General features: G+C 40.2%; 2 protein-coding genes across 2 annotated transcripts; both read right to left on the reverse strand.

The window, feature by feature from the left end:
• Positions 1-6,306: 6,306 nt before the first annotated feature.
• Positions 6,307-8,655, reverse strand: LOC134596150 (hemoglobin subunit alpha-5-like). Its single transcript, XM_063444751.1, has 3 exons — positions 8,508-8,655; positions 7,212-7,416; positions 6,307-6,508 (listed from the first exon to the last, which is right to left on the reverse strand). Exons 1-3 carry the CDS (start codon positions 8,600-8,602, stop codon positions 6,380-6,382), a joined length of 429 nt encoding a protein of 142 aa, XP_063300821.1. The 5' UTR covers positions 8,603-8,655; the 3' UTR covers positions 6,307-6,379.
• A 13,968-nt stretch (positions 8,656-22,623) lies between these two features.
• Positions 22,624-24,603, reverse strand: LOC134596166 (hemoglobin subunit alpha-5-like). The gene is made up of 3 exons (XM_063444752.1): positions 24,460-24,603; positions 23,526-23,730; positions 22,624-22,827 (listed from the first exon to the last, which is right to left on the reverse strand). The coding sequence occupies exons 1-3, from the start codon at positions 24,552-24,554 to the stop codon at positions 22,699-22,701; spliced, it is 429 nt and encodes a 142-aa protein (XP_063300822.1). The 5' UTR covers positions 24,555-24,603; the 3' UTR covers positions 22,624-22,698.
• Positions 24,604-24,883: the final 280 nt, after the last annotated feature.

Consider the following 24,883-nt stretch of genomic DNA (forward strand, 5'->3'; position numbering starts at 1 on the left):
ACTTATTTCTTTACATAGTTGAATGTGCTGACAACAAAATCACACAAAATGTAAAAAATGGAAATCAAATCTTTCAACCCATGGAGGTCTGGATTTGGAGTCACACTCAAAATTTATGTGGAAAAACACACTACAGGCTGATCCAACTTTGATGTAATGTCCTTAAAACAAGTCAAAATGAGGCTCAGTAGTGTGTGTGGCCTCCACGTGCCTGTATGACCTCCCTACAATGCCTGTGCATGCTCCTGATGAGGTGGCGGATGGTCTCCTGAGGGATCTCCTCCCAGACCTGGACTAAAGCATCTGCCAACTCCTGGACAGTCTGTGGTGCAACGTGACGTTGGTGGATGGAGCGAGACATGATGTCCCAGATGTGCTCAATTGGATTCAGGACTGGGGAACTGGTGGGCCAGTCCATAGCATCAATGCCTTTGTCTTGCAGGAACTGCTGACACACTCCAGCCACATGAGGTCTAGCATTGTCTTGCATTAGAAGGAACCCAGGGCCAATCGCACCAGCATATGGTCTCACAAGGGGTCTGAGGATCTAGTCTCGGTACCTAATGGCAGTCAGGCTACCTCTGGCGAGCACATGGAGGGCTGTGCGGCCCCCCAAAGAAATACCACCCCACACCATTACTGACCCACTGCCAAACCAGTCATACTGGAGGATGTTACAGGCAGCAGAACGTTCTCCACGTTGTGTCCAGACTCTGTCACGTCTGTCACATGTGCTCAGTGTGAATCTGCTTTCATCTGTGAAGAGCACAGGGCACCAGTGGCGAATTTGCCAATCTTGGTGTTCTCTGGCAAATGCCAAACATGCTGCACGGTATTGAGCTGTAAGCACAACCCCCATCTGTGGATGTCGGGCCCTCATACCACCCTCATGGAGTCTGTTTCTGACCATTTGAGCAGACACATGCACATTTGTGGCCTGCTGGAGGTCATTTTGCAGGGCTCTGGCAGTGCTCCTCCTGTTCCTCCTTGCACAAAGGCAGAGGTTGCTGGGTTGTTGCCCTCCTACGGCCTCCTCCATGTCTCCTGATGTACTGGCCTGTCTCCTGGTAGCGTCTCCATGCTCTGGACACTACGCTAACAGTCACAGCAAACCTTTCTGCCACAGCTCGCATTGATGTGCCATCCTGGATGAGCTGCACTACCTGAGCCACTTGTGTGGGTTGTAGGCTCCGTCTCATGCTACCACTAGAGTGAAAGCACCGCCAGCATTCAAAAGTGACCAAAACATCAGCCAGGAAGCATAGGAACTGAGAAGTGGTCTGTGGTCACCACCTGCAGAACCACTCCTTTATTGGGGGTGTATTGCTAATTGCCTATAATTTCCACCTGTTGTCTATCCCATTTGCACAACAGCATGTGAAATTGATTGTCACTCAGTGTTGCTTCCTAAGTGGACAGTTTGATGTCACAAGTGTGATTGACCTGGAGTTACATTGTGTTGTTTAAATGTTCCCTTTATTTTTTTGAGCAGTGTATATATGTATGTATGTGTATTTCAGTATGTATGTATATGTATGTATGTCAGTATGTGTCTGTGTGTGTGTGTATGCATGTATGTCTGTCTGTGTGTATGCATTTATGTGTATATATACTTTTTCTATGTGTATATATGTCAGTATGTATGTATCTGTAAGTATTTGTATGTATTTCAGTATGTATGTATGTATGTATGTATGTAGGTATGTCAGTATGTATGTATGTGTATGTCAGTATGTATGTATGTATGTGTATGCATTTTAGTATGTATGTATGTCAGTATGTCTATGTATATGTCTGTCAGTATACATGTATGTCTGTCAGTATGTAAATATGTATGTGTGTGTATGTATGTCCTTATGCGTGTGTGTGTCTGTATGTATGTTAGTATGTGTCTGTGTGTCACTATGTGTGTCTGTGTGACTGTTTCAGTATGTGTGTCTGTTAGTATGTATATGTGTGTTTGTCAGTATGTGTGTATCTTTGTGTGTGTGTATTTCTGTGGGCGGGGTTTGGAGGTGAAATTTGGGGGCGGGCTTGGAGGCGGGCCCCCGTGGGCCCAGATGTTGTGCAGTGTTACGGGCCCCAAAATTTCTGATTGGGTCCATCATACTGAAAAGTGATTAAAGTTGGAGCAGGCTCTTCTGCTCCCTACTTGTGAGTGGGATTTCATACTTAGATAGTTCACTGCTATAATTTTATACTGTAATACGCTATGTACATATTTATTTTTATCTCATGTACTATCACTGGGAAGGAAGAGGAACATTAAGGGGGGCACTAAGGTACAGGGGAGGGAATAGAAAAGGAACACTGAGAGGTGGGTGGGTGGGAGGAACATTAAGGGAAATGGGGGGACTAAGAGACAGGTAAGGGGGAGAGGAAAACTAAGGGACAGGGGAGGGAGGGGAGAGGAACACTAAGGGACAAGGGAGAGAGGGGAGAGGAACACTAAAAACTAAGGGACAGGGAAAGGAAGGGGAGAGGAACACTAAGGGCAGGGCCGGACTGGCCCACCGGGATACCGGGAAATTTCCCGGTGGGCCGCGGCACCTGGGGCTGGGCTGACAGCCCTTATCATTGCTCAGGCTCCTTTGATCCCGGCCGGCCATGTGTGAGCTATGTGGCCGCACAGAGACCTATGGGAGCAGAGGGAGCCAGGCGGCCGGCACAGCTCACACATGGCCGGTCGGGATCATTTAAAAAAAATATTGTGGCGGGGGCGGAGTCTAGTTTGCGGCGGGGGCGGAGCTTGCTGTGCGGGGGGCGGAGCTTGCTGTGCCACAGGGGCCTGGTTAATGCAGCATGGGAAGCAGGAAGGAGTCCCTGCTTCCCCAACACCCAGTCTCCAGGAGCTCCAAGGGATGTGGAGGTATGAAGCAGGTCAGTGTGTCTGTGTGTGACTGCCTGTGTGTGTGTGTGACTGCCTGTATGTGTGTGACTGCCTGTGTGTGACTGTCTGTGTGTGTGACTGTCTGTGTGTGTGACTGTGTGTGTGTGTGTGACTGTCTGCCTCTGTGTGTGTGACTGTGTGTGTGACTGTCTGCCTCTGTATGTGTGACTGTGTGTGTGTGTGATTGTCTGCCTCTGAGTGTGTGACTGTGTGTGTGTGACTGTCTGCCTGTCTGCGTGTGACTGTCTGCGTGTGTGTGTGTGTATGTGTGACTGTGTGTGTGTGTGTGTGTGTGTGTGACTGTCTGCCTGTGTGTGTGACTGCCTGTGTGTGTGACTGTGTGTATGTGACTGTCTGTGTGTGACTGTCTGCGTGTGTGTGACTGTCTGCCTGTGTGTGTGACGGTCTGCCTGTGTGTGTGGCTGTCTTCCTGTCTCTGTATGTGTGGATGTTTGCCTCGGTGTCAATGACTGTCTGCCTTTGTGTGTGTGCATCTGCTAGTGAGTGAGCAAGCGGGCTTCTGTGTGTGTGTGTGTGTGTGTGTGTGTGCGTGCGTGCGTGTCTGCTAGTGAGGGAGCCTCTGTGTGTGTGCGCCTGCTAGTGAGTTTGTGTGTGTCAGTGAGCTTATCTGCAGTGAATCTGTGTGTTAGTGAGCTCTTCTGTAGGGAGAGTGTGTGCGCATCAGTGAGCTTGTCTGTAGTGAGTGTGTGTGTGTGGGACAGTGAGCTTGTTTGTAGTAAGCTTGTGTGTGTATCAGAGTTTGTCTGTACTCAATTTGTGTGTGTAACCTTGTCTGTGTGTGTCATTGAGATTGTCTGTCAATGAGCCTATTTGTGTGCATCAGTAAGATTGTCTGTGTCTGTGTGTGAGTATACTTTACTGTATAATTTAATTACCCTGAAAGAACTAATATTTTGAATTAGAAGAAACGTATCAATAATATATATATATATATATATATATATATATATATATATATATATATATATATATATATATATGCTGTTGTACCTTGCACTCAGGCTTCAAAGTTGTGTGACCGGGTGAATCACCAGGGCTCCAGTATCCCGGCAATTGAAACAGTTGGCTGCACTCTCAGATTTCCTTAAAACGTAACTTTTACTGAAATATTTAAGAGAAGATCAACGGTTCAGTCCCTCTTGTGGACTTTCATCAGGAAGTCCACACGAGGGACTGAAACGTTGATCTTCTCTTAAATATTTCATTAAAAGTTACGTTCTAAGGAAATCCGAGAGTGCAGCCAACTATTTCAATTGCATATATATATATATATATATACACCCTACATAGCACAATGACTTGTGGGGCTGGCATAGATTTTTTTCCATGGCTGCTTCGTATCCCCAGTCCGGCCCTGACTAAGGGACATTGAGAGAGGGGAGAGGAACACTATAGGAAAGGGAAGAGTAGCACTAATGGACAGGAAGGGGAGATAACCATTAGGGAATGGAAAGGGGAGAGGGCCACTAATGGACATGGAGGGGAGGAGAGAGGAACACTCAGGGACATGGAGGGGAGAGTAGCACACAGGTGGGGCCTGAGTGGGGAGAAAGATTCACACATGGAGAATGAGAAAGTTCACAGAGAGGCTTGGGAGGAAAGCGAAAATAAAGGAATTGGGTGAAAGTTACACAGAGGGGCTGGAGAAGATGACTACTTACACTGGGAGGGCGCCACGGCACTCCTGGCACCAAAACCACTACAGAGCCCTGTAGTAGTTATTGTGCCTATATTGTTTATTTAAATGATCTGCCAGTGCCCCTCCCGAGATTAGCTTCTGGATTCGCCACTGAGTGAGAGCACTGTTAAAGTGCGATTTCTGTGGTACAAGCAAGTCTTATGGCTTGCCTGGTGTGTGCATGTGTGTTTAAAGGACCACTATAGTGCCATGAAAACAAACTCGTTTTCCTGGCACTATAGTGTTAATAGGTGTGCCCCCCCCCCCCCCACCCTCATGGCCCCCCTCCCGCTGGGCTGAAGGGGAACGATGGTGTTAAAAATGTTTAATGCTTTTCTATCGAGCATGTTCGGTTTGTTATGTGCATGTATATTGTATCAATTATCCTATGCAGCACCCATTTGATGTAAGAATGTTCAGGCGAATGCTTCAACTTTCTATACATTTTGCTATTGTTTGCTGCTGCCTGCATACTCCTTAACATGCCCCATTTTGCTTATGCCCGACCCATTCTTCAAAAGATTCTTATATGCCAGTCGTCTCTCTTTAAATGTCTTTCCCTCAAATCCCTCCATAACATTGCTCCCCCTACCTCTCCTCACTTATCTCCCACTACACTCCAATCTGTCCTCTCTTCTCTGTCCACTCCACCTCTCTTACCCAGCCTCCATGTCCATGCATTCCCTTATGATTTATGTTCATTTTCCATTTTAAACCACTATAACATTCCAACATTGGTCTACCATCTCTCTTTCCACAGAATTCAAAGGCATACCTCTTTACTTAAAGATTCTCCATCACCTCCTGACCCAATCCGTCACTTGTCTCTCAGGTCAACATATCTGACCATATCACTCTCCAATTTTTTCCTGATCCCCAGCAGTATGGCCACCACCTTCTATCCAAATTTAAAATCTGGCCATATGAATTAACTAGGTCAATTCCCATCTACAATAACCAATCCCCTTCAATTCCACCTTATCTTCTTTGCATGTACACTTGACCAAGTGTCCCTGCTAACATCTTGTTTCATATCTACCTCTTTGTCTATGTTTTACACTTTACTTAATGTATACTCTTTGAATTCTGTTTTCTGCTCATTCCAAGCATGGTTATTGTAATGCATCGCTTTTAGATACTATCTTCATCAGACTTACTGACTGTTAAGCAGTACTCCTTTTATTGGCACAATCATGAATACATTTCTGTTTTTTAATAATATTATTTCTACCTACAACCTACTGTCTCAATGATTGCAAGCTCACGGGTAGTGCTCTGTTCTCCCTTTTTCCCATTGTGTTTAATTATGTATCCCCTGCTTGTATAATTAGCAATGTTGCAATGTTTTTTTTTCATAAACTGTAAAGTGCTCTGGATAAGAGTGTTGTTTAAGAACTGTAAAATATATAAATATAAGAAGTATCTTTAGGTTGGGACATACCTTTACTACACCACATGGTACTCATTAGAGATGAACTGTTTTCTCAGTAACCAGATTCATCTTTAAAAGTGTGTGTTTGTGTGTGTGTGTGTGTGTGTGTGTGTGCTAGTGTGTTAGAGTGTGTGTGTGTGTGTGTTAGTGTTAGTGTGTGTGTGTTAGTGTTAGAGTGTGTCAGTGAGTGTGTTACTGTGTGTGTCTGTTACTCAGTGTGTGCACACATACATATATACTAGCCACCATATTGTAGCATCCAAAACAAAACAAACAAGAAAAATATGAATTTTGAGATTGTTACATTTTATTTAAAAATGTAATCAAAAAGACCACTTGTCACATTTGCATTCACAGTTTATCTGTATTTGGAAACCAGAACAGCAGAAACTGCAGCGAGGAACTTGTCCCAGGCTGATTGGGCAGTGGGAGTGAATTCAGCTCCAAAGTGAGCAGCCAGAGTGACCTGGATGGAGTGAGACAGCAGCTACAAGAGAAACAAAATAGAATTATATTTAGCTATATATAGTCAGACTACAAAATATCCAACAAATTCAAGTGTCATTCAACAGTAAATTATATTTGCTAATTCTTTACACATTAATGGATATATTGGGACATTCATATTTAACTGCTTTTTTTTAATTTTTTTTTAAATTTTTTTTAAGAATTGTCTTTTCTTTGCCCTACTAACAGACCAAGACACAAAATGTGTTAAACAACACTCATGAGGAATACTGAGTGTCAGCTTTGTTACATTATTGACTACCATCAATACAGGTAAGTTAATAAAGCAAATCCTATCTGTGCTACCATAGAAGAGCAGTATGTAGTCACCCTTACGTTTCATGTCCACTGTATTTGTGTTCTCCCATTATTTGTCCCAACAGATACATTAAAATAGTGGCCATACCTATATATCTATATTTCTATATTTTAACATTAGAATATCGCACAGACAATATTGTTTTAAGTGTGTAAAAATATAGAGCATTCAAAACCTTTGCACTTAGTCATTTATTCAGGAATGGTGGATATTTAGCAAGGAACTGCAAAAATATCTGAGCAGGAAATATATATAATATTACAATGATGTGTAAAGTGGAGAACTACACGCAGAACCTGAACTGTGAAAACATTGTTTGGTGACCCTATTTTTTTGTACAGTGAAAATAGAGATAAATTCTTACCCTGAAGTTGCCAGGGTCAACTCTCAGTTTGTATGCGTGGAGGTCACTGAGGGTAGACAGAGCACCGCTAAGGTCATCCAAGTGGCCGGCAGCACCTCCAATGGCGTTCAAAACTTTTCCACCATGACTGCGGAGATCCTGGGAACCATGGCTCAGGTTGAAATGGCTGAAGTAGGTCTTGGTCTGAGGGTAGCTCAGAAACAGCCTGTTCAAAACAGAAATGTATATATAGATTACTCATTAATATACATTTCTAAGAAAACAGGTTTAAGCAATATAATAGCGTAAGTAGTAAAATTTTCCAATTCATATATTTCCCATACACTACTATTTTTCCAACCCACTGCTCCCATTTCTGTGTAAATTCAACACAATCTTCAATTAATTTACATATAGACTATCCCTAAATATGTCAGAGCTAGGTTAATAAAAGTAACAATTTTGTTTCCATAAACAAATGGTAAAATATATATGTTTTATTTATATATGTATGCAGTTGATAACTTTGAAGCAGCAGATTGTTTATTTTGTTATTGATAATTATACAGTTTATACTTCAAGGAACACTCTAGACTCCAAAGGCTCATCGGCTTTACAAGAAGTCCCCCCAGAACATAGAGAAATTGGCACTTTTCTAAACTAATTTAGGAACACCCCCCCAACATTTAAGTTAATGTGGAAGTGAGATTTTTGATAAAGAAACATTAGTCTAATGCCTCACTATGAGAAGCATCCTGTTTAATGCTGGAGTGTTCATTTACGGAATACAAGGCTGTATTTTATTAGATGTGGAAAGTGAATTACTCTGAGGTTTGTTCCTTAAAGTGTGAATTATGGAGGATCAAAAATAGAACAGCTCACTTTGGAAGTTGCCAGGAAACAGTGGAAACAGCATTCAAATTGCAAATTGGTGCCTCCATCCCTTCCCATGCTTGCATGACTTTTCAGAACAGACACTTTTTCTACATAACCCCATTTAGGTCAAGATAGCTGAGCTGGATTAATAAACAAGTTTCTGTTCTTGGCCTACATGGTCTACTTCTCTTTAATTACTATTTAGTGATTAAAATAGACTATATTTTCTATAAACTTTCCACATATAATATTAAAACAATCTGTACCAAGAACAAGGTCAGAACCTTGTGTCATAGTAGAATATAACTTTTAAATTATGTCAAATGTGTTGGCATTTCATTATTATATTTATCATTATATTGAGTACTATTAAGAGCAATGAAAAAATGCTGCCATTCCCCCACCCAGAAATTGTAAAATAGACTGTCGTGTCAGTCTTACCTTTCCAGAGCCTCTGCGCCAATATCATCAGTGTTGCCAGCTACCTTTCCCCAGATGGAGACAATTGCAGCCTTTTCAGCGTCTGAGAAAGTCATGTTGAATTGGAGGATTAGACACTCTGCAAGTGAGTTTAGAAGTCCCTACTGAATGGTCAGTTTCTTGGCATTTTTAAAGAGAATGAGCATCATAGAAAACTATTGAGAAATATTCTCATTGGCTGATTTTTTGTTTTGTTTCGCCCAAGTTCTTATCTTGAAAACAAAAGTTATTTGTCATGGATTCTCTACAGCTGATAGAAATATTTTCTAATTATCTCAACGTACAGTATGGATGTCGTGTATGGTGTCTATCTCGCCATGACGGTGCAACGTCTTCTACACTGATAAATTGATAAACTGCTTCATCAGCACTGCATGTCTTTGTCTAAAATTAAATTGATTCCAAAACTATTTAGAGATATGTCATACCTTTTTATATTAAAGAAAAGAAAAAGTTACCTGCACTCTCTCCTTAATCCCTATGTATATTTAGACAAATGGAGGTCATTTAGTTACTCCAATGGCCATTGGAGGGAATGCCTGCCTGCCAACGTCAAGGCAGACCCCCCTAAGCGGGTCCTAACACTGACCCTTCAGCCTGCTTCCTTGAGCTTTTGGCAAAGATATCTCTAATGAGACAGAGAGGGGTATTTTTTATATACACCCCTATATACTTATTAACCCTTAATAGGGAACACATGGGATGGGCGGCAGCATTGTAACCAGGCTGTGTGATACAAAGTAAATACAAATACAAAAAGAGAAGTCCTGCGCTCACTCCCATCACCAATGGGCTGGCAGCAAGGACCACAATACACATTACTATATACTGGGGCTGATGTGTATTGTGGTCCTTGCTGCCGGCCCATTGGTGATGGGAGTGAGCGCAGGACTGCTCTTTTTGTATTTGTATATACCTTTTTATATTACCACATCTCAAATTAAATTTAAATGTAAAGGGGATCCTTAATTTTTCTGGGAGTTACACAATTGGATATAACATTGAAATCACTTATAATCTGAGTTTGTTTTGAGATGTTCTATTGTCTTCTAAATTTATATTAAAGATTTAGAGCTGTACAGTTCAATTTGGGTACAAACAGGGCATACATTGCAATAAGAAGGATACATAAAAACATTGTTTCATGTCTTCTCTTCTCTGTATTCTTTATCTATGCTGATTGCAAGCAGTATGCAATTATAGGATAATATAATATATAGTATATACAGGGTAAATAAAACATACAATTATAATCCAACTTCACACCATGTTTGCTAGTCCACCCATTGTAAAGCGCTGCAGAATTTGTTGGCGCTATATAAATAATAATATTCCCTATAAGATTTATCTATTGAGAGAGAAATGATAACTTCGTGGATGCATTAAAATACTCAGAAAAGCACCAAACATGTAATAATTAACTCTCATAAAATTGAATTAAAAGAAGGGCTTTGCATAAATGAAATATTGCTTGCTGGGTTAATTTAGGATTTATTTCCTTAAAATTGAACTGGAAAAAACAAACGGCAAAATCCAGGTTCAGGTAACTGTGTTCTCATTATTTATTGTAATTATAATTTTTTTATATATTTTATAAAGCAATTTTTAACTAAATTTTGCAGTTAACTACAATTTACTGTTTAATCAATGAACCCTTTTATGTAATAAAAGAATTAATGAACATTGCTCTCAAAGAACTAAAAAACTATTAAAAAAAAGAACTATTAAAAAAAAAAAAAAACATGAATAGATATATGTCCTATTACCATATCTGAAAGTATAATTTTAAAGGGGAACTATCTTATTTCTTGGAATTTCACAATTGAATGAAACTTTAAAATCACTTATCTGGGTTAGTCATTTCTTTTAATGAGATGTTCTATTGACTTGTAATGTTATATTAAAGATTTAGAACCATCCAGTTCATTCTGGACACAACCAGGGCACACATTGCAAATAAGAAGGATGCATAAAAATATTGTTTCATTTCTCATCTTTTCTGTATGCTTTCTCTATGCTGATTGCCAGGAATTAAGGACAAAGCTGATAACAAAAACTGGCAAGGTGCTAAGTTGGTGGTGTGCAACTATAGAATAAAATACATATTTGGTAATATAGAGTGAATAAAATAAAAACGTGTAATCCATTGGAAGTGGCAGCTCCCCTTTTAATTTAAAACCTATACAAAATGTATAATTATTTATATATGTATGTATATATATATATATATATATATATATATATATATATATATATATATATATATATATATATTCTAATAGCAAAGCCTGACTATATCTTTTAAGAGACAAAGTATGATTTGCTGGATGCATTAAAATATTGAGAGAAGCATCAAGCATATAATAATAATTAACTTTCATAAAAATGAATTAAAAGAAGGGCTTTGTATGAACTGAATATTGCTGAATGGGTTAAACGTAATGCACTGTATTTTAGGGTTTATTTCCTTAAGAGTGAACTGGAAGAAAAACTTCAAAATGTATGTTCAAATAACAGCATTCTCATTTTTTTTACGTAGTTATTATTTTGGAGAATTTTTATAAATTTTTTTTTAGCTAAAGCTATTTTTACTTACATCTTGCAGTTCACTACAATGTAATGTTTAATCAATGATTCGTTGTGTGTACTGATAGAGTTCATGAACACTGCTCTCAAAGAACACTTTTTTGTAAAAACATGAATTCTGCATTGATTTTTCTTAAAGGACCACTATAGACACCCAGACCACTTTAGCTCAATGAAGTGGTCTGGGTGCCTGGTCCCTTTAGTGTTAACCCTGCAGCTGTAAACATAGCAGTTTCAGATAAACTGCTATGTTTACATTAGGGTTAATCCAGCCTCTAGTGGCTGTCTCATTGACAGCCGCTAGAGGCACTTCTCACTGTGATTTTCAGTGAGAAGACGCTTGCGTTCATAGGAAAGCATTGAGAAATGTGACTGACGTCGAGGACACAGAGGCTCTATACTGCCATAGAGCCTCTGTGCCCGTTAACAGCCCAACCGAGCGACCTCGTTGTGAGATTTTCTCCCCCCTAATGACCTAATAAGGAGGCGTATGGTGCCGGTGCAAGCCGAGCAACCCATATTTACTCGACCATGAGCCAACCGGTGTGACGTCACTTGGGGGTGCTGCCGTCTACCTGCCGGAAGCCAGGAAAGCAGGAGAGCGAGCAGGACGAGGAGCAAACACCACCACTGTTACCAGGATCCCGGGATACCAGCGTTACTTGGTGGGAAATGGCAGTCTGTGATGCAGCTGATCGTCACAACAATCACGATAAGTTAGGAAAGGGGGAGTCCCTTTTAAATGTCCATTACGCCCCTCTCACAACTTCAAGCCAAGCCTTCCAATACCGCAATTATGGAACGACCTCCCACACTTTCAAATCTTCCCCAAGCCTAAAGTCCTTTAAGAGATCCCTCTCTACATACCTCAAAACAGAATGCCCGTGTCATGGTTGATTATATATTTCCTAACTGTTCTATGTTAAATTTTGTGTATTAATATTGTTTTTGTATTTTATTGTACCTTATTGTATCAATGCAATTATTTGTGGACCCAGGACAAAATTGAAAACGAGAGAAATCTCAATGTATCTTTCCTGCTAAAATATTTTATAAACAAATACCGTATATGCTCGAGTATAAGCCGACCCGAATATAAGCTGAGGCCCCTAATTCTACCCCAAAAAACTGGGAAAACGTATTGACTCGAGTATAAGACTAGGGTGGGAAATGCAGCAGCTACTGGTAAATTTAAATTTAAAATAAAATTAGATCCTAAAAAAATTATATTAATTGAATATTTATTTACAGTGTGTGTATATAATGAATGCAGTGTGTGTGTATGAATGCAGTGTGTGTATGAGTGCAGTGTGTGTGTATGAGTGCAGTGTGTGTGTATGAGTGCAGTGTATGTATGAGTGCAGTGTGTGTATGAGTGGAGTGTGTGTGTATGAGTGCAGTGTGTGTATGAGTGCAGTGTGAGTATGAGTGCAGTGTGTGCATGAGTGCAGTGTGTGTATGAGTGCAGTGTGTGTGTGTGTGTGTGTGTGTGTGTGTTGCAGAGCCTTGGTGGGGGGTGGGCATTTTTATTATTTTTTTTGTAATTATTTTAATATTTTTTTTTATTATTTTTTTTATTTTATAAATATTATTTTATTATTATTTTTTTTTTCGTCCCCCCTCCCTGCTTGATTCATGGCAGGGAGGGTGGCTCTCACTCCCTGGTGGTCCAGTGGTATTGGCAGTTCAGTGGTGGGGGGCTGGCAGGAAGCACTTACCTCTCCTGCAGCTCCTGTCAGCTCCCTCCTCCTCCGCGCCGGTCCGGTCAGCTCCCTCTGTCAGCTCACAATGTAAGTCTCACGGCCGCACTGTGACCCCACGGCTCTCGCGAGACTTACACTGGGACCTGACAGGGGAGCTGACCGGACCGGCGCGGAGGAGAAGGGAGCTGACAGGAGCTGCAGGAGAGGTAAGTAAGAGCTTCCTTCCAGCCCCCTCCTACACAGCCCCTTGTCTGTATTATGGCAATGTAAATTGCCATAATACAGACACTGACTCGAGTATAAGACGAGAAATGTGCTGAAAAACTCGTCTTATACTCGAGTATATACGGTAAATAAATATCTATATAATGTCATACTAAGTGTATTTTTATATTAATATATAATATAAAAATACACTTATAATTAAATTACACATTGATATGTAATATATATATATATATATATATATATATATATATAAAACAAAAGCAGAACCTCTTGCACTCCTACTCAATATATATATAACCAGGTGCCAGGTCCCAAATGTATAAAAATCAAAAGAAATATTACCGGCACTCTTGGAGTAAATTCATTCAATTTATTTGTTAGTAGAACCAGTCAACGTTTCAGCTCCCGATCGGAGCTTTCATCAGGACACACAAGGCATAAGACATTGCAAAAAAACAAACTTAAATAAGACATCTCATCCAATAATCACTCACCAAATCAGCTGAAGCTCATCGCTCATCCTGCACGGCGTGTGCCCGGCATAACAGCGCATGTGTCAAAGCAATTCACTCTTCCGTATCACATGATGGAGGGGGGCCATGTATCAACCCAGGAGGCGTCATAGTATCCTAGCAACCTCCGATACAATCGGCAATGGTTGCTACTATGTATACAGCCTCCGGTAGGAGAAAATCTCCTTTCGTAAATGGCTCCACCCACTACACAACGCAACGGACAGTTGCTATGGCAACCGGCTCTAGCCGTGTCAGCAGGAGCAGATGAAAATGAACAGAGCTACAATACAAATTATATTATAGGGAAAGAGGAGCTTCTTGTTAATTTATAGCACCTAAATACCAAATAAATAAATAAATAAATAGATAAACAAGTGAAAACAAATTAAACTAATACTCATACCGTGAAGTCATCACCCAATTTATAAACTGTGCCACTAAAGTCTCATCGTAAGAGCAGCTCTTCTGCTTTCATATGGTGTTTCAAATTCAGTTCTAAATATAATTACATACTACATTACCTAATACAAAATATATATATTTTACCCTACTAAGAATTACTTAGTATATTTCCCCATAGTAAATAAAAGTGAAAAAAATCTTATGACGTGTTAATATTTAAGGAGGGGTTACATATTATTAAATACACACCCTCTCATAAAATGTGATCTAGAGCTTCAAAATGTGATATACAAAATATGAAATTTAAACCAACCCCTACATATCCTAATATTTGTATATACAGCCTTTGGTGAGTGTTAGGTTGCCATCTTTGACCGATTATCAATGCATAAACTGAATTTATAGCTAAATCATAAAAACATTTTTTAGACTTAAAATTACAGAAACAGTTTCTCCACGGGTTCATCGCTAGGGATCATCTTTCCCAGCGAGGTCCCCGTGAGAAAACTTATTTCCTCAAACTCCAATATATTCGAGGGTTATAGTCATACAGTCTTTGTTACGAAATTATAAGAATGATACAAAGGAACATTTTTCATTTAGGCCTTTAGGGGCCACAGTGTCCAACTCCACTATCCAGTAAGTCTCTCTCTGCAAGAGAAGCTTTCCTCGATTTCCCCCTCTTGCTGCCAATGGGATATGATCGAACGCCACACATCGCAAAGCAGAAAGTGGATGTTGCTTTTCCAAGAAATGTCTGGCCACAGCATCAAGCAGACTGAGCAACGTGAATGTGACTGACAGCTGACAGGAGATCTTAATGCTGCCTGTAAGATGCACTGTTGTTGTGCGCAGACAGCATTAAGATTTCCTATCACACTAACCTCACTCAGTCAGCTTCATGCTGTTGTCTCTGTACTTCAGCCAATCTTAACCCCTTAAGACCGGAGGGCGTACTATTACGTCCTTTTAAAAGCGGCTCTAAACGCCGCAGGGCGTAATAGTACGCCCTCTGGTTTTTAGTAACTTACCCGGTCGCCGGCGATCCCACGCCGGCGATCGCGGTTGGGGGGACTCCCAGGGAGCCCCCCCGCGGCACATCTTCCTCCTCCGGTCCCTCCCGGTCATGTGAGAGTGAGGTCCTTGCGAGGACCTCACAATCACATGGCCGGTATAGCTGGCTGCAGCAATGCCAGCAGGGGGACCAACTGTAATGACAGTTGGTCCCCCTGCTGGCTGAAATCAAATAAAATAAATGTTAAATAAGTGTAAAAAAAAAAAATTTATACTTAGATCATATATATATATATTATATATATATGATCTAAGTATATATATACACATATACATACACACACATACACCGTCTAGGTGTATTTTAATATTAATATATATATATATATATAATTATATATATATTAATATCAAATTACACGTAGACTGATATTGATTAAATATATATATAATTATTGTTATATATATTTATAAATAATATAAAAAAAATATGTAAATGCGTAAAAAAATAAAATAAAAAAAATAATTAAAAATAAAATATTAAAAAATATATAGATGTGTTTTATTTCGTTCTAACTGTATTGTGATATTAATATATATATATTTATATCAAAATACACGTAGAACGAAATAATATATATATCTATATACATAAATATATACGTATATATCACTATATATATACCTATATATAAATAAAAATATTAAAAGAAAAATATATATATATATATATACGTATATATACACATATGTATATATATACATATATTAATTCTACACATATATTTATGTAATAATTTTACATAATTAGGTATCCTAATTAATTACAATTAGCGGGACCTGCCTGACCACCCATGCCGAAAGTATAGGGAATTTAATTTGCTAGCACTATATTTAACCCTATAACTTTCCAAGACACCATAAAACCTGTACATGGGGGGTACTGTTTTACTCGGGAGACTTCGCTGAACACAAATATTAGTGTTTCAAAACAGTAAAATGTATTACAACCATGATATCGCCAGTAAAAGTGACGTTTTTTGCATTTTTCACGCACAAACAGCACTTACAGGGACAATATTATTGCTGCAATACTTTTTACTGTTTTGAAACACAAATATTTGTGTTCAGCGAAGTCTCCTGAGTACAACAGTACCCCTCATGTACAGGTTTTATGGTGTTTTCAAAAATTACAGCGTCAAATATAAGGCTTGTGTTTAATTTTTTTCACATTAAAATTCGCCAGATTGCTTACGTTGCCTTTATGACCCTATGGTAGCCCAAGAATGAAAATTACCCCTATGATGGCATACCATTTGCAATAGTAGACAACCAAAGGTATTGCAAATGGGGTATGTCCAGTCTTTTTTAGTAGCCACTTAGTCACAAACACTGGCCAAAATTGGCGTTTTTTGCATTTTTCACACACAAACAAATACGAACGCTAACTTTGGCCAGTGTTTGTGACCAAATGGCTACTAAAAAAGACTGGACATCACTTATTTGCAATACCTTGGGTCGTCTACTATTGCAAATGGCATGCCATTATGGGTGTAAATGTATTTCTTGGGCTACTATACAGTCTCAAAGGCAACGTAACCAATCTGGCGAATTTCAATTTCAAATGTAACACGCTATATTTGACCCTGTAACTTCCCAAAACACCATAAAACCTGTACATAGGGGGTACTGTTTTACACGTGAGACTTTGCTGAATACAAATATGTGTATTTTATTGCAGTAAAAGCAAACAGTATTATGACATTGACAGTTAAAATGTCATGTAGAACGAAAAAAATAAAAAAAAATCTTATTTTCTCCCATTTTTTTCATATTAAATTATGTTTCATAGCTAAATATTTGATATTAAATGAAAGCCCTGTTTTCCCTGAATAAAATGATATATAATAAGGGGGGGTGCATTTAATATGAAAGAGGTGAATTACGGTTGGACAGACATATAGCGCAAATGCCAGGTTTTGTTTACGTTTTGTTTCGTTCACAACTTGTACATTTGGCTGCGGTGTTAAGGGGTTAATTCTACCTACGCTTCGTATGAACAACAGTGCATCTTGAGAGCAGTGCGATGCAGTTTATGGGGAAGCCGTCATAGAGGCGGTGCGGCCAGAACTCTGTATATCAACACGAGGAAAAATCGATAACCAAACAGATATCTATAACCAGTAAATATCTATACCTAACTAAAACTCTATACATCAATACCATTAAATATCTATACCTTACCTAAATACTGTACATTAATACTAGTAAATATTCATACCCAAACAGAACCACAGATGTTCTGACACAATAATATGAACAGCATATTAAACAATCTGCATGTTTACACACAATGCTCTTTGCCATTCTTCACATTTCTTTATACCCTCTCTATGTGTCTTCATCATTCACTGTTAACATTATGTTAACTCACTGGCACCCCCCTCTCCTCTCACACACACTGCCAGTCCCTCCCCCCCCCCCAGACACATACACAATTTCACCCCCCCCCACACACTGTCCCCTGCCTACACACACTGTCAGCCCCTCATACACTGTTACCCCTTACACTCACTGTCAATCAAGACACATACACTCTCACCTCCCCACACACACTGTCACCCCCTTACACACACACTGTCAGCCCCCTACACACACATTATTACACCCCCACACACACAGTCACCCCTGCACACACTGTCAGCTCCCTACACACACTGTTACACCTTACACACACTGTTACACCTTACACACACAAATGCTGTCACCCTTCACACACTGTTAGCCCCCTTCACCCAGCTACACTCAATTACCCCTCCTAATCCTGTCACTCTCACTCCTTCCAACCATACCAAACTCACCTGCCCTCGATCTACCACACTCACCCTAACATATTAATCCCACATAATACTGTCATACTCAATTTACCTCACATTGTCATAGTCACACTCACTCCCCTTCACCCTGCCACAATCACCTTATCATATTAACACTTCCAATCCTGACCTCCAATGTGCCACACTCACCCCAGCTCTGTCACATTAACTCCCCTTCATCATGTCACACATCCTCCTCCAGCCATGTCACACTCACCCTGTCACATTAACCCCCTATAACCTGTCACTCACACCTCCCCTATATATGTTTTTTATTTTTCAGAAGCAGGGAGACTGCCTGTCAGTTTAGATACATGGCAGATGCATGGACGCCTATTGCGTGGGGGCATAATTTGCTGAGGGAGGACTGTCTGGGCTGTCAGGCAGTCCCCCCAGACTAGGAGCAACACCAATCGCCGGCGTGCGAACGGCCGCGATTGGGTAAGAAATAAGGACGGCTCATTTTACTTTATGATGATTCAGGACCATCATCAGTCCTCAAGGGGATGTTTCTGATGACGTTGTGAGTCGTTATCAGTCCTCAAGGGGGTCTTCACTGGGTGCCTTGACCCCTCAAGGCACTCAGCACACAGGTAGAGCCAGAATATTTCCTGGTGGGCTTCCCCTGTCTAGGGCCACAGCGCTAGGAGAGCTGCTCTTGAGCCATCCCCAGCGCCAGGCCGATCCACAAGGCGCCCAAAGGTGGGGGCGCTGAGAGGACGCCCTCGAACCTGTATTAGGTAAAGCAGAGCAGGCACCTGCTTACCTTGATGACAGGTGCCTGCTCTGCCAAAAAATGTCGGTAACTGGAGGAGAGGGGGACGGAGCAGGAAGGCGGCGAGTGAGGCAGCCTTTCACTCCTCCTTCGCATGCCCTCTGTAATGCCGGGAGCCAGAATATGATGTCATTCCGGCCCCGGCACTCTAAACAACACGCTGGAGAATTGAGGAGCTTCCCCACAGTGGACCCCTGCAGGGAGGTGAGTGTTGGAGTGTGTCAGTGAGTGTCTGCCTGTGTGTGAGTTTGTCAGTGAGTGAGTATGTATGTCAGTGAGTGTCTGTGTGTGTGTGTCAGTGAGTGAGTGTATGTCTGTCAGAGAGTGTGTGTTTGTGTGTCTGTCAGTGAGTGTATGTCTGTCTGTCAGCAAGTGTCAGTGTGTGTTTGTCAATGAGTGAGTATGTATGTCAGTGAGTGTGTGTGTGTGTGTCAGTGAGCGAGTTTATGTCTGTGTGTTTGTGTGTATGTGTGTATGTCTGTCAGTGAGTGTACGTATGTCAGTGAGTGTGTGTGTGTGTTTGTGTGTGTGTCTGTCTGTCAATGAGTAAGTGTATGTCAGTGAGTGTGTCTGTCAGCAAGTGAGTGTATGTCTGTTTGTCAGTAAGTGTCTGTGTGTATGTCTGTCAGTGAGTGTGTGAGTGAGTGTGTGTGTGTGTGTGTGTGTGTGTCTGTCTGTCAATGAGTAAGTGTATGTATGTCAGTGAGTGTGTGTGTCTGTCAGTGAGTGAGTGTATGTCTGTCTGTCAGTGAGTGTCTGTGTGTGTGTGTCTGTGAGTGAGTGTATGCATGTCAGCGAGTGAGTGTATGTCTGTCTGTCAGTGAGTGTGTGTTTGTGTGTATGTCTGTTAGTGAGTGTGTGTTTGTCTATCAGTAAGTGTCTGTGTGTGTGTGTCTGTCAGTGAGTGAGTGTGTGTCAGTGAGTGAGTTTTGTGTGTCTGTCAGTGAGTGAGTGTATGTCTATCAGTAAGTGTCTGTGTGTGTGCGTGTGTGTTTGTCAGTAAATGTGTGTGTGTGTGTGTATCAGTCAGTGAGTATGTGTTTCTGCCAGTGTGTGTCTGTCAGTGAGTTAGTGACATGAGGGGGCAGCAAAATGGATCTTTGCCTAGGGCGGTAGAAATCCTTGCACCGGCCCTGGGTAGAGCATAGGAAGACTGCCCGTGGCTTCCGATGCTCTGCTACACTGCCAGGCTCCACTCGGCGGCCCGGCAGTCAGGAGAGATGTTGCAGGATGCCTCAACATCGAGGCATCGCTGCAATATCCTTAGAGCGGCTGGAAGTGATCATGATCGCTTCCAGTGCTCAGATTTGCCTTAAGGACCGTTTCTTGTCGGACGTACCTAGTACGTCCACAGTCCTCATGGGGTTAAGGCAATGATAAGCTGCAAATGTTGGAGGCATGTTAGCCCAGCACTTTCAGACTTTCATTGTCTTCCATGGTTGAAGAGCTTTATAAGAAGGCAATCTAGCAGATTTTACCCAGTAGTGTAACTCCCACTAATTATGGGCAGGTCAGGGAATATCTAACAGTTACATTGTGCATTATGGTTTTTAATGTACAGTACGATGTCACCAACTGCACAGTATTGTCATGGTTCCTGGTTCACTCCTTAGGTGATATCCCTTTATGCAGTACTACTGCTCACCACTCTCCTTGTTTTCTTTACTTCTTGGAACATTGGACACTTCAGCTGGCCCTTGTTAGACACCTTTATAATCTGGCCTCACTCTTCCCTCAGGGTCAGATCGTTGTTTCACTGTTCTTGTGGCAGCTTAGTCTCTGCATTCTGTTTCTTAGTTCCTGTGGCAGCTTAGTCTCTGCATCCTGTTTCCTTGTTCCTGTGTCCTCTTGTCTTGTATCCTGTGTCTTTGATCCTGCATCCTCTGGTCCTGTATCCTGTGACTCTGATTTGCATCCTATGGCTTTGCATCCTGTGACTCCGACCCGGCATCATCTGGTACTGTGTCTCTGTGACTTTGTTCCAGTGACTCTGATCTATATCCTATGGCCTGGTATCCTGTGATTTTGGCCTTACATCCTTTTGGCACTAAATGTATATGCTGCGGCTCTGGACCCGAGTCCTGTTAGTCTTTCATGGTGCCTGCCCAGTCCTGCCCAGTTTACTCCATTTAAAGGGACACTCCAGGCACCCAGACCACTTCTGCTCATTGGAGTGGTCTGGGTGCCAACTCCCACTACCCATAACCCTGCAAGTGTAATTATTGCAGTTTTTCATAAACTGCAATAATTACATTGCAGGGTTAACTCCACCTCTAGTGGCTGTCTACTAGACAGCCACTAGAGGTCACTTCCTAGTTTGTAGCACAGGTTTCCTGTGCTAGAGCGTCGCTGGACGTCCTCACGCTGTGTGAGGACCTCCAGCGTCGCTCAAATCCCCATAGGAAAGCATTGAAATGATTTTTCAATGCTTTCCTAGGGGGAGACGTAATGCGCATGCGTGGCATTTCCGCGCTTGCGCATTAGGTCTCCTCGGCCGGTGAGCGAGATTAGTCTCACCCACCGGCCGACGTAATCACTAGGAGGAGCGTCGCGGAGGCGGAGACAGCGGCGAGGGACATCGCCGCTGTCCCAGGTAAGTCACTGAAGGGGTTTACACCCCTTCAGTAACCGGGGATTGGGGGGTGGGAGGGAGAGGGACCCTCCAGTGCCAGAAAAACTGATCGTTTTTCTGGCACTGGAGTTTTCCTTTAACCTACAAGACTGTCCTTGATACTCTGTCTGCACCTCCTGTGCTAGACCTAGGTCTACGTATATTTTGTATTTGCATTGTATTACTGTAAATTGTTTGGCTATCTAGTGTCATTTTGTTTATTTCATAATATACTTATTTGTACATTCTTATTCCTTGTGTTTGTCATTTCTCTCTGCATATTGGATTCCTGCACTTAAAGGGATATTGCTGTCTCAAAGCAGCACCCCTTCCTAACCCTGACAAGTATTGGATTGAAAACATGATCTGTCCAATTAAATATTAGCAAATTATGTTAAAGTAATGCAATGAATGTAATCTTTAGATAGTGTGTTGTGTGCATTGTATGTTGTTTATTGTATCTATTCACCCAAGCACCATAAATTTAATTTTTATATTATTTTAATATATATAATAAAGTATGTTCAGGTTGGCATTCCTCTACTCCACACAGGACTTATTAGAGATGGCCTGTTTTCTCATCGAGCAGACTTATCTTATAAGGATAGTTATTGTGATGTACTTTGGAACAAGGTCTATATATGGCTATATTTTGTAACAATTAAAAATTTATTTTATGTAAGACAGGTGTAATTTGCTGAATTATGTATTTTGTATCAGTTGGTCTGAGCAGCACCCTTTTTAATGATGTACACACACACACACACACACACACACACACACAGGTGAATTCAGTTTCAAGCGAATTGTGATGTCCAAATTTGAGATTTGACGACCGCCATATGACCTATTTACTAAACGAAAAATGAAGTTGTTTCATTTGTTTTGTAATTTGGAGTTCCATACATGCCACCAAAACATGATTTATGGTTAGGGGGACAGTCTCTTAATGTTGATTTTATTCTCAAATTAAATTAAGTTACCAACAGAAGGAAAAAAAAGGTGGAGCAGTAATTTTTTTTATATATTTATATATTATACATTTAATCAATATGTAATATGTAAATGTGTATTGTTTTTGCTCAATCTTTTTTGCACTCTGTTGGTTACTTAGTTCTCACTCGATCTATGAACCATATGGCATAAAATTCAATGCACTGCAAAATATTTACAAACAATGTAAATATTTTGCAGTGCACTAATAGGCACATTTTGTGTCATTTTGTTTAATCTAAATTTATTTTCTTGAAACAAATGAACCCAATTTGAAATCGACTCGGACAAATACATTTTTTTTTCTGTGCACAAATCTTTACATAACCAAATAACAAAATTATAAAATGCAAAACAAAACCAACACAAGAAAATTCTTAGTTTTGAGATTGCTACATTTTATTAAAAATTTAATCAGATAGACCACTTGTCACATCTGCATTCTCGGTTTATCTGTACTTGGAAACCAGAACAGTAGAAACTGCAGCGAGGAACTTGTCCCAGGCTGATTGGGCAGTGGGAGTGAATTCAGCTCCAAAGTGAGCAGCCAGAGTGACCTGGATGGAGTGAGACAGCAGCTACAAGAGAAACAAAATGAGAATTATATTTAGACACTCTCAATCAAGCTGCAAAATATCAAGGGAAATGTAATTCAATAATATATTATATTTGCAGAAGGTCTGGATTCATTACAAATTAATGGATATTTGGGACATTCATGCCTAAGTGTTTTTTTTTTGTTTGTTTGTTTATTTTATAGAAATGTCTTTTCTTTGCCCTACTAACAAACCAGAATGCTTAAATATCACTAATGAAGAATATAAAATGCCATTTTTGGTACATTATTGAATATTAGTACATGTAAGATAATTTATCATTTTCATTTAATCACTATACTTCTATATGTTTTGTCATAGAAGAACATATATGCCATCACTCTTAATTTTAACATCCTTTGCTTTTGTGTGATGTGTAAAGATAAGTTTGTGTACTGTGCCTGAACCGCATTTTGTCCATCAGCATTGTGGGAGAACTGCAATTCACTTACTAGTGGCAATCCATGACCACAGTTCTAAAGTTCTAAAGAGCAATATCTTTAAACCGGTATTTCTCAAAGAATACATCACTAAAGTCTGAAAAAGAGTCACATTGTCGTGTAAAGTGGATAACTAGAGGCAGAACCTGAATCATATACTATTTGTTTCCTTTTTTTATCTTTTTTTTTTTTTTGGTAATCCGATTTTACTGCACATTGAAAATATTGATATATTCTTACCCTGAAGTTGCCAGGGTCAACTCTCAGTTTGTATGCGTGGAGGTCACTGAGGGTAGACAGAGCACCGCTAAGATCATCCAAGTGTCCGGCAGCACCTCCAATAGCGTTCAAAACTTTTCCACCATGACTGCGGAGATCCTTGGAACCATGGCTCAGGTTGAAATGGCTGAAGTAGGTCTTGGTCTGAGGGTAGCTCAGAAACAGCCTGTTCAAAATAGATACATGTATATGAATCACTCAATAATATGCATTTTTAAGAAAACACGTTAGAACAACGTAAATGTGTTTTCCTATGAAACAAGCTAAAGAGTTAATAAGGATGTCTAATCAAACAATAATAAAAAGACAAGGAAACATCAACATGTAGTCAAAATAGCCTAACTAGGACAATTTATAGCTCATATTTTCCCACCCCCTACCATTTTGCCATTTCTGTGTAAATTCAACAATCCCCTATTCACATCTACCTTATCTCCAAATATGGCAGAACTTGATTCATAAAGGTAACAATTTAGTTTCCATAAGCAAACAGCAAATTATTTGTATAGTAATAAATATTTCTATGTTTATGTAGTCCATAACTTTGATACAGCAGATTATTTACTTACTAATAATTATTCGGGAGGTTTCTTGGCTCTTAGTGTGGTAAAGAAACACTCCAAATATTAAAACCGGTAAAAAATATATATATATATTGTTTTTTAATGTTGGAGTGTTACCTTTAGGGAATACAAGGTTATATTTAATAAGAAAAGTTAATTACGTTGAGGTTTATTCATTAAATTGGGATTTTGGAGGTTTAAAAAGAGAATTGCTCACTTTGGAAGTCATGTTTAAATTGAACATGCTTAAAAGTGGTCTAAACTACTAAACATTGGGCAATCACCATGGAAACCAGTGGCATTAGTGACTCTCTTCTTCATGTCAGTCTTACCTTTCCAAAGCCTCTGCTCCAAGGTCATCAGTGTTGCCAGCTACCTTTCCCCAGATGGAGACAATTGCAGCCTTTTCAGCGTCTGAGAAAGTCATGTTGGATCAAAGGATTAGACACTCTGCAAGTGAGTTTGAAAGTCCCTACTGAACTGTCACTTTCTTGGCATTTTTAAAGAGAATTGAAGTCAGGGTAACAACCGATAAAATATTTCCATTGGCTAATTTTTTGGGTTGCACCCCAATTCTTATCTTGGAAACAAAAGTTATTTGTCAGGAATTCTATACTGCTGATATGAATATTTTCTCATTATCTTAACATACAGTATTTAGTATACAGTACCTATCTTCATATGACGGTGCAAAGTCTTCAATACTGATAATAATTGATAAACTGCCTCAACAGCATTGCGAGTCTTTTTCTACAT

The sequence above is a fragment of the Pelobates fuscus genome, chromosome 1, assembly GCF_036172605.1.
Source record: "Pelobates fuscus isolate aPelFus1 chromosome 1, aPelFus1.pri, whole genome shotgun sequence".
In the NCBI taxonomy this organism is placed as follows: Eukaryota; Metazoa; Chordata; class Amphibia; order Anura; family Pelobatidae; genus Pelobates; species Pelobates fuscus.